Consider the following 11,526-nt stretch of genomic DNA (forward strand, 5'->3'; position numbering starts at 1 on the left):
ACACCTATTATGAGACATGCAAATACATTTTAAGCCATAAGTGTTTTTTGTTTATTTTTTTTTTTCCAGCATAGACAACAGCTTGATCAGTAATATCCAGAAACTGTTTTCTGAGAAAATTGAAATCTTCTCTCCAGTTGAGTTCTCCAAAGTTTCAGTTCTCACAGGCATCATTAAAATCAGTTTAAAAGTAAGTGCTTACTGCTTTTGTCTTTTATCTTTTACTTGTTTCAGTCATTGGTCTATGGCCATGCTGAAACACTGCTTTCGAAGGGTTTAGTGAAACAAATCAAACCTAGCATTTATTTTTTTTCCTTTTAAGTCTGGTACTTATTCCTGTTGGTGTCTTTTGCTACAGTGGAGGCGCAATGGCCCAGTGGTTAGGGCAGCGGACTCGCAGTCATAGGATCGCAGTTTCAATTCCCAGACCGGGTGTTGTGAGTGTTTATTGAGCGAAAAACACCTAAAAGCTCCACGAGGCTCCGGCAGGGGATGGTGGCGAACCCTACTGTACTCTTTCACCACAACTTTCTCTCACTCTTTCTTCCTGTTTTTGTTGTGCCTGTAATTCAAAGGGTCAGCCTTGTCACACTGTGTCACACTGAATATCCCCGAGAACTACTTTAAGGGTTCATGTGTCTGTGGAGTGCTCAGCCACTTGCACGTTAATTTCACGAGCAGGCTGTTCCGTTGATCGGATCAACTGGAACCCTCGACATCGTAAGCGACGGAGTGCCAACATCTTTTGCTGCAGAATCTACACTCAGAATGTAAAGGCAGACAAAAGACCACTAAGCATTTTGCCTGGTGGGCCAACTTGATTCTAATAATTCTGCTTACTTGCTGCCTTAGAATATTTGGATATTGTATCTGGGTTAGGCAGTGATAGAATGTTACAGCTAGTAAGTAATGAGGCAAACACTACTGGAATGCTGAACTTATTAATAGACGAAGCTGTGCTTTCTTTTTTAAGTTCGTCACTTCAGTTTCTGTAAAATCTGTGAAGAAGTCAGTAACTATTGCGCTGACAAGAACAGTTTTGATAGTGGAAACCATTTTGAAACAAGACAAAGTAAAAGCAAGTTCAGTTGAAGCTCCAGTGAGCAGCCCTTGCATTTTCATTCATTGAAGAATACAACAGTAACTAAAGCAGGATTCATTTTTAACTTGTTGAACTATGATTTGAAAATAGTAAAATTGTGAAACAGAAATCAGAAATATCCTCTCAAAATTTCATTACTCTTAAGTCCAGAAAGCAGTTTTATTTACCAAGCTATCTTTTGTTGAGGAATGCCTTGTTTGAAACTATTTCTTGTTAAGATATATCAAGGTTATTTTGTCAATGTGACTAACAGAAAATACCAATTTTAATTTTACATCATTACAGGAATAACCATGAAATTTAATTTCACAGTTAAAGAGTTAAAATTTAATATTTCCCAAATATGAATTGAAATTGGAGGAAGCAAAAATCTCTTTAATGACCTAAACACACACATATCTGAATTTATCATTCAGTAACTGGAGATTATCAATATAAGAAGGAAAATAATAATAATCCTTTCTACTATAAGCAAAAGGTATGAAATTTTGGGAGAGGCAGGGCTAGTCAGTTACATCAATTTCAAAAGTAATGTATTTAGATTTTTCATTTAGTTTTCTTCTTTTTGTCCTACACTAACCTAATTTCAACTGGTATTTTGATTTTTTTTTTTTTTTGTTACAAGACTTTCCTTGAATGTGTCCGGCTGAGAACATTTGGTCGCTATGGCTTGCAACAAATTCAAGTTGATACCCACTATCTTCAGCTGTACCTGTGGAGATTTGTATCAGATGAAAAGTAAGTGTGTTTTCAATATCTAACAGATATTGTAATACGTTTTGTTTATATTGTTGTCACCTCCACCACTACCATTGCCATCCTCTTTCTTCTATTTCTCCTTCATGTTACAAACTAATCTTCCCGCCTTAAAACTGCAGGCCTTGTGCCTAAATCAGAAACAGCTACTATTAGTGGTGGTGGTGGTTTCATTATTAGCGGATATTTTTCCCAACACTCCCATATGTTGAAGTATATCCTAGTTCAGGGCATATGGCATAGTGGTTAAGAGTGCAGGCTACTAAACCCAAGATTCCAAGTTCGATTCTAGGTAGTGACCTGAATAATAATAATAATAATAATAATAATAGGAGAGTATTGTAGCTCACTTGAAGCATTGTGTATTGTTTGTAAAGAATGAAAAGTTTTGAATGGTACAACAATGCACTATAATATAAAAATGGACTATATACCTGTTGTAATTTAGTTATCTATAGTCCGATGATATTTCGGAATACAATTCCTTCTTCAGATATTCTTCGATGGGGTCTCTGAATATCGAAAAATACCTTAGGAATGAGAACCCAGGTTTAAAATTTCCTCAAGACACCTAATGAAGGCTGGAGGGTATATCAGCCAAAATGTTGTGTTAACAACAAACAAGATGAGGACAAATATCTGTCTAATGTAAATAATTTATCCTAGATGTTGTTGTGTAGTTGGAGATCATTTCTGTGCAAGCAGACATGGTTCAATTCACAGATTTGGTAGCTCCTTACTTACCTACGTTTATCTAGTTAGAAATCACACTTCGCATTCCTGCGTGCAATGGTTGTTGCTTCTGTTGAGAACCCCCAGGATGTCTTGATCAAGCAACCCTTTGGTTCACAGAAAGTCAAACGACTTGGTGTGACTCGCAGATCTACTGTTCTAGGATTACTGTATATGTGCCTCTGCACACTATATGTAGCTGTTAATTGTATGTAGTACAGTGTAATTGTTTAGGTATGTTGTAGTCTCTCCTCTCTCCAGCTTGCTTCTGCATGTCCGTAAATTCTTGTAGTAGCCACAATGGAGATAGGCAAAGTGAACTTGATAAAAATGTGACAGCTACAGTCTCTTTGCATTTTTGAAAATGAAGGAATACATATCTCCTGATGGAGAAGCTGTCTAAGTGGATGTGGTATTAGACTACCAGCTCAAACATTCAAGAGTTTTAGTGTGTGTTTGGGAACAGAACACCTCATTCTACATTAAGTTCATGTAGCTATCTGGAATAGATAGCAACGTGGACTAAAAAGTCCCCTTGTACCTCTCAGGACTGGCGTTATATTACTATCCTATATAAGGGCAGTGAAATTTGTTCTGTTCTCCATCTCTTTAAAATCATAAGATGAGCTAATGAAAGAAGCTTCTACACGGTTGATTGACCTGCTAAAACTAGCAGCCAAGTCTCACTAATGAAAAAAAATAATGGATACTGTGGTTAACATAGTTCTGGATATACAAAAAGACTGGATTACCAGAAATGAAGAATGTTTGATGATATATTTTCTTGATTACGTGCTCTATGATTCCAACCCACTTGGAATCATATGATCTCTTTTGTAAATCTTTTTAAAAGAATATCTTCCCATTTATTTTCTCTCTTATAGTTTAGTCCAAGTTTTATTGGATGAGATTGTTTGCAGTACTGCACACCGCTGTTTGGATCCTAGCATGATGGAACCAAGTGTAAGTGTTTTGTTTTTTTCCTTTGCATATTCTTCTTTTCCCTTGCATCATCACTATTACCTTCATAATCATTGTTTGGTTCCATGATTTTGAGGTAAAAACCAGGCATAAGCTACCTTTTTTGAGAAGTGGGCCACATAGGACATAGTTCGTCATCAGGTGGGCCACACTACTAAAAATATTCCAAGGTAAACGTTATTTTCATCATGGAATTTTGAGATGGTGAATTGACAGTTGTTACGGCATCAGATAGAATGCATTGTGCTAGTGCCATGTAAAAAGCACTGCTGCCGATGCCACATACAAGCTCATGCTGGTGCCACATCAAAAGTATCCAGCACACGCTGTAAAGTGGTTAGTGTTAGGAAGGGCATCCAGCAGTAGAAACCAAGCCAAACTAGACTGAAACTTGTGCAGCTCTCTGGCTCACCAGATCTGATCAAGCCATCCAACCCATGCCAGCATGGAAAACGAATGTTAAAGGATGATGATGATGATGATGATTGCAGTTGTTTACATTCTGAGTTCAAATACCACCAAGGTCAGCTCAGCATTTTATCCATTTGGGGTTGATAAATAAAGTACTAGTCTCAGATGGTGGATTGGCTGAGTTGTTTGAGCATTGGACAAGATGTTCTTTATATTCTGAGTTCAAATCCCACCAAAGTCAACGTAGGTTATTCTTTCAGGGTTGATAAGTAAAGTCCCATTCCAAGGTGGGAGATTGGCAGAGTTGTTAGAACATTCAGCAAAAAAGTTCCGCATTTTCTGAGTTCAAACTCTGCCTAGGTGTTGATGGTTAGTGCTATTTGCTTGATCAATCCACATAGATAAGCCAGCAACAGCATTCAGAGACTTCATTCAGCAGTGGATGTAAGAATGGCTGAGGGAAATATTCTGTGTTCATATCTCACCAAAATTGACCTTACCATTTCTTCCTTCCATGGTTAATACTGTAAGCACCAAACAACTACTGAGGTAGGTTAAGGCACTTGATTATGTCCAGGAATTTGCAGCTCATTAGTAGGAGCTCAGTTATAGTGATACTGGCAAGGAATGGATTTTTAGATTTGCTTATATCCACTGCGTTTTGTAGCAGAAACGGCTGTAAGCCAATGAAAGCACATAAGATAATCTTTTATTCCTTTGTCATCTTTCTTTCTTAAGGTTACTTCATATTAGATATTTTTGGTTTCAAATTTTGGCACAAGGCCAGCAATTGCTGGAGAGTGTGCTAGCTGATTACATTGACCCCAGTGTGAAACTGGTACTTATTTTTATTTACCCTGAAAGGATGAAAAGTCAACTTTGGCAACATTTGAAACCAGAACATACAGTCAAAAGAAATGCCTATAAGTATTTTTCTGTTGTGGTAACGATTCTGCACCTCACCACCCTAATCTATTAAATATTATTATAAACTAGCTGGCCCCTGTGCCATCAAAAATGACAGCTAATTGTAGTATTTTATATATAAATATGGATGGTAAATCAAATTAATACATTTGTCAATGTTATATAATGGTTGTCGTGGAGGCGCGATGGCCCAGCAGTTAGGGCAGCGGACTTGCTCTCATAGGATCGCAGTTTCGATTCCCAGACCGGGTGTTGTGAGTGTTTATTGAGCGAAAACCTCTAAAGCTCCACGAGACTCCGGCAGGGGATGGTGGCGAACCCTGCTGTACTCTTTCACCACAACTTTCTCTCACTCTTACTTCCTGTTTCTGTTCTGCCTGTAATTCACTGTGTCATGCTGAATATCCCCGAGAACTACATTAAGGGTACACTCGTCTGTGGAGTGCTCAGCCACTTGCACGTTAATTTCACGAGCAGGCTGTTCCGTTGATCGGATCAACTGGAACCCTCGACGTCATAAGCGACGGAGTGCCAACAATGGTTGTCTTTTGAGATGTGACATCGATCATCGTTTGTTACTGAAAGAACGCTGAATCATACTTTTCTTGTACACGTACACACATACACACACATACACACACATACACACACATACACACACATACACACACATACACACACATACACACACATACACACACATACACACACATACACACACATACACATACACACACATACACACACATACACACACATACACACACATACACACACATACACACACATACACACACATACACACACATACACACACATACACACACATACACACACATACACACACATACACACACATACACATACACACACATACACACACATACACACACATACACACACATACACACACACACACACACACACACATACACACACATACACACACATACACACACACACACACACACACATACACACACATACACACACATACACACACATACACACACATACACACACATACACACACACACACATACACACACATACACACACATACACACACATACACACACATACACACACACACACATACACACACACACACACACATACACACACATACACACACATACACACACACACACACATACACACACATACACACACATACACACACATACACACACATACACACACACACACACACACACACATACACACACATACACACACATACACACACATACACACACATACACACATATATACTCAGAGTTGAAACGCTGTTTGATTTTTCTTTTCAGTGTTGAATGTTCACCATCCCACTTCTATTACACACACACACACACACCACACACACATTCACATATCTCCCTTTTTCATACACACACACACACATACACACACATACACAGAGTTGAAATGCTCCCACTACCAGTTTGCCATCACCTCTTCCTTCCTTATCCATCTATCACCCCTTCCTTTCTCATTCATATGTTGTGACGGAGAAAACCACGAGTAGATGATCATAATAGTAGTATCTTCTAACATAGGCACAAGACTACAAATTTCAGGACTGAGTGAGATCAGTTTACTAAATCAGTTCCAGTATTTGACTGGTACTTTATTTTATTCAACTCAGAGGGATGAAAGGCAAAGCTGGCCTCTGTGGGATTTGAACTCGGTACTTAATGCATTAGAACAAATGCTACAAGGTATTATATCTAACACTTGTTCAGGTCCACAGAATTTGAAGATGGCGGAAAGCTGGTAGAAACGTTAGCACGCCGGGCAAAATGCTTAGCGGTATTTCGTCTGCCGTTACGTTCTGGGTTCAAATTCTGCCGAGGTCGACTTTGCTTTTCATCCTTTCGGGGTCGATAAATTAAGTACCAGTTACGCACTGGGGTCGATGTAATCGACTTAATCTCTCTGCCTGTCCTTGTTTGTCCCCTCTGTTTAGCCCCTTGTGGGCAATAGAAAAATAAAAATTTGAAGTGAGGGGCATGATTGATTAAATCAGCTTCCAGTCCTTGACTAGTATTTATTTACTTGACCCAGGTGGAACGTAAGACAAAAATGGTTCTCTGTAGGATTTGAACTTAAATTGTAAAAGAATGCAACTAAATGACACAATTCCATTGACAGCTGAAAATAACTGTTTCTAATTTAGGCATAAGGCCAGTGATTTTGTGGGGAGGGAATTAGTGAATGCTACCAACCCCAGAGAGACGAAAGGCAATGTTGACTGTAGCCTGATTTGAACTCAGAATGTAAAGATTTGGAACAAAATACTGCAAGGCATGTTATCTGATGCTGTAAAACTTTCTTATTTTTCTATTGCCCACAAGGGGCTAAACATAGAGGGGACAAACAAGGACAGGCAAAGGGATTAAATCGATTCCATTGACCCCAGTGCATAACTGGTACTTAATCTATCGACCCCCCCGAAAGGATGAAAGGCAAAGTCGACCTCGGCGGAATTTGAACTCAGAACGTAACAGCAGACGAAATACTGCTAAGCATTTCATTCGGCACGCTAATGTTTCTGCCAGCATGCTGCCTTGCTGTAATACTTTCTGCCACTCTAACACCCCTTGGCAGCCAATAATGGTCATATCTATATATATATAGTTAAATGGACTTAACGGATTCAGACATCTCTAGCCGACACCCTATTGCTTTGGCCAGCTGTGACTTTGTCTGCTTTAATTCGATATTATTATTATTTCAGTGTGGCAGTTGGTTGGAGCATTGACGTCATTCTGTCAGACATAGAATCACACATCTGTTACTACTTTCCACAATTATTATTATTATTATTATTATTATTATTATTATAATTTTCTCTCCCTTCCTTTCTCATTCACATGGGTTATTATTTTTTTTTTTAAATGCATGTGTGTGGATATATGTATTACCATGTGTGTGTGTGTGTGATGCATTGAGTTGAGTGGACAATTGGTCTGGCTCCGGTGTGCACCTACAAACTTCAGCAGTGTAGAATAAATACTAAAGCTGCAACAAAGCAGGTGGTTCGTGGGGGTGGGGTGGAGTGAGGTGTGTGGGGGGAGGGGGGAGGGGCTGGAGTAAATCTGTAGTTGTTATGGAAACTAATATTTAATTCAAATTTACTTCTCAGAAACAGCTTTAAATATAATCATGAAATGAGTCAACCACCCACATAAAACATCTGTAATCAAGTAATTCCCTCCTTCCTTTCTCTTCTTTTTCCTCCCCTCTCTATCTATCTTTCTCTCTCTCTCTCTCTCTCTCTCTCTCTCTCTAGATATATATATATATATATATATATATATATATATATATATACGTGTGTGTGTGTGTGTTTTTATATTAATAAATTCATAAAATTATCAATAATATTCGCAGGAATATATTTAATATATTCACATGTATCTTTATCTACATTCATATTTTTATATATATTTATATTTATATTTCGTATATCTTAAATTTTAAATTTATTATATTACCATGTCATATTGGATATATATCTTTCGAAATTTAAATATTAAATATTGATTTCCTGCGAATATTATTGATAATTTTATGAATTTATTAATAATATAAAAACACACACACACATATATATATATATATATATATTTATTTGCTCAAAATAATAGAGTACTTAATATAAGTTCAGTTACATATTCTTTTAGAATATTCCTTATAAAAGTTATATATATAATATATATCAGGGGTGTAGCCAGGTTCTAAAGTTCAGGGGAGCAAATCATAAAAAAGCGGTACCATGACACATATCAAACAAGTTTTAACTCATTGATTATACATTTTATAAAAGGTGCCAGTTTTGAAAAATGCATTTGGGGTAGGCAGTCACTCCCCTTGTTCCTCTATTAGCTACACCACTGCTCTCTCTCTCTCTCTATATATATATATATATATATATATATATATATTAAAATAAAAGGGTAACAAATTTTATTTTAATTAATATCAATTTAATACCAGAAAACCAGCACATTAAAAGAATCAGAAGATTCATAAAAAAAATTTTCTGAGATCTCAAAAGGATTATTGTATATGTATATATAAAAGAGTGATCTTCTTCTAGCACATTGGCAGTCCACCTAGTGGTCTCTTTTATATATACATACATATATATACACTTGCCAAAGGTCCCACGTAGTGGGAATGAACCTGGAACCATGTGGTTGGTAAGCAAGCTACTTACCACACAGCCACTCCTGCAGCCATGGTCATAAGACTGTGGTTTTGATTTCTAGACCAGGCAATGCCTTGTGATGCTCCAGTCCACTCAGCTGGCAAAAATGAATAATCCTGTAACAGACCAGCATCTGATCCAGGAGTCTGTATGACTCAGGAAGGATCCTTTTTCATCATGTAACCTCGTGGGCATCGGTACCATTTTCCTCTTTCTCCGTTCTTCCATTCTCCGAACTTTCCATCTTTCTGACGAAGGGCTACGCCCGAAACATCATACACTCTCTCTTTCCTTTCCTGAGCGTCCAATAATACTATCCATATCACGTCCTCACTTTGTTGTTTTTTTGTTTTTTTGTTATTGTTTTTTTGAACTATATATATATATATATATATATATATATATATAAATATATATATTCTCCCTTTTTTGTATGAATGCCTGTGCATATGTATTTGATACAAACCATCTAACCCATGCCAGCATGGAAAGTAGACATTAAATGATGATGATATATATATATATATGTGTGTGTGTGTATGTGTGTGTGTGTGTGTGTGTGTGCGTGTGTGTGTGTACGAACAGCCATGCTACATGGCAGTGTAACATGGGCTGTGACTGATGAGGACATGAGGACATCTGTAAGCTTGCGAGGAATTGCTGTCCTTGTGGCAAAATTTGAAACCATTATTATCATTATCATTAGGATGACAAGCTAGTAGAATCATAAGCACATTGGGCAAAATACTTAGTGGTATTTCATCAATCTTTGTTTTCTGAGTTCAAATTCCACTGAGGTCAACTTTCCATTTCATCCTTTCAGGGTCAATAAAATAAGTACCAGTTGAACTCTGGAGTCAATGTAAATTGACTTGCTCGCTCTCCAAAGTTACTGGCCTTGTGCCAAAATTTGAAACCATTATTATTGTTATTATTATTATTATTATTATTATTATTATTATTATTATTATTATTATTATTATTATTCCACCGAGGTCAACTTTGCCTTTCATCCTTTCAGGGTTGCTAAATTAAGTACCAGTGAAACACTGGGGTCAATGTAATTGACTAGTCCCCTGGTGGCAAATAAAAGAAATTATTATTATTATTATTATCATAAGTTAAGTATTTTTCTCTGTAAATCTTGTGTGACCTTTGATTCTCTCTTCTATTTTTACAGGTGATAGAGCTGATTTGTGAACGTGGATGAAATTACTGATATTAGGAGAGGCAATAAAGTCTCTAATTTAATTCTGCTTAATTATCTGGAGTCAAGAATAATCTAGATAATTAAGCAGGACAAAGAAATACTCAGTATACAAATTTTTTTTTAAAAAAAGGGTAAAGGAAGAAACAACAATCATACTTCTCAAGCATTTCTGGGACCAATATTTGTATTTTGTGTTTTTTTCTTTCAGTGCTTGGACTTAAGTGTGGTTTTGAAAAGATTATAAAGACCTATGATGGTTAGGGAAGAATTTCTGTAATAAAAAGAAGAATGTTGATATTTAAATAACAAAACATGGTGAGCTGGCAGAATCATTAGCATGCTTAGTGGCATTTTGTCCATCTTTACATGCTGAGGTCAACTTTGCCCTTCATCCTTCCAGGATTGATAAAATAAGTACCAGTTACACACTGGGGGTTGATGTAATCAATTTATCCCCTCCATCAAAATTGTTGGCCTTATGCCAAAACTTGAAATCAATATTTAAGTAATATTTAATTTGTTGTGGAGCCTATTTGGTTTGGCTATAAATGAAGACGGAAGCAGCTGATGATAGAAGTGGTAGTCATAAAGGGAGAAATACATGATGAATGAAGCTGCCTACGGCAAAATTGATGGTAAATTATGTAGAATAAAAGAAAAAATTAAAACTTGGTGATAAAATAAATGGTTTTTGTTATTTTTTAAAAAATCAATTTTTTTTCCATTTTTGTAGAAATATGTTTATGGGATGGTAACTTGGGGTCTCTTTGTTATAGAGTATTGCTGACCAAATAAATTTTCAGGCTGCTTAAATTGGGTAGCGTCCTGGTGATATTTTTGGCCCAATAATGCTAACCAGGGATCACTACAGATACAACACTGACTTTCCAGACACTGAGATCTAGAAGTTCTTTTAATTCGCACTAATTTATTAGTGGAAGTACGTGGCTTAGTGGTTAGGGTACCGGATTCATTCTTTTACTCCTTTACTTGTTTCGGTCATTTTGACTGCGGCCATGCTGGAGCATCGCCTTTAGTCGAGCAAATCGACCCCAGGACTTATTCTTTGTAAGCCCAGTACTTATTCTACCGGTCTCTTTTGCCAAACCGCTAAGTTACGGAGACGTAAACGCACCACCATCGGTTGTGAAGGGATGGTGGGGGGGACAAACACAGACACACAAACATACA

At 37.1% G+C, this 11,526-nt stretch overlaps 1 protein-coding gene across 1 annotated transcript in view; it reads left to right on the plus strand.

Moving 5' to 3' along the window:
• The window catches only part of LOC106875028 (vacuolar protein sorting-associated protein 51 homolog), a 40,592-nt gene extending 29,572 nt beyond the window's left edge, over positions 1 to 11,020 (plus strand). The window contains exons 17-20 of the mRNA XM_089362399.1: positions 70 to 190; positions 1,728 to 1,840; positions 3,475 to 3,553; positions 10,306 to 11,020. Of these exons, the coding sequence (XP_089218525.1) occupies positions 70 to 190; positions 1,728 to 1,840; positions 3,475 to 3,553; positions 10,306 to 10,335 (343 nt within the window). The 3' untranslated portion in view covers positions 10,336 to 11,020. The remainder of the gene's footprint in view (positions 1 to 69; positions 191 to 1,727; positions 1,841 to 3,474; positions 3,554 to 10,305) is intronic.
• Positions 11,021 to 11,526: the final 506 nt, after the last annotated feature.

Source organism: Octopus bimaculoides, chromosome 14 (assembly GCF_046866305.1).
Source record: "Octopus bimaculoides isolate indiv1 chromosome 14, ASM4686630v1, whole genome shotgun sequence".
NCBI classification, from domain to species: domain Eukaryota; kingdom Metazoa; phylum Mollusca; class Cephalopoda; order Octopoda; family Octopodidae; genus Octopus; species Octopus bimaculoides.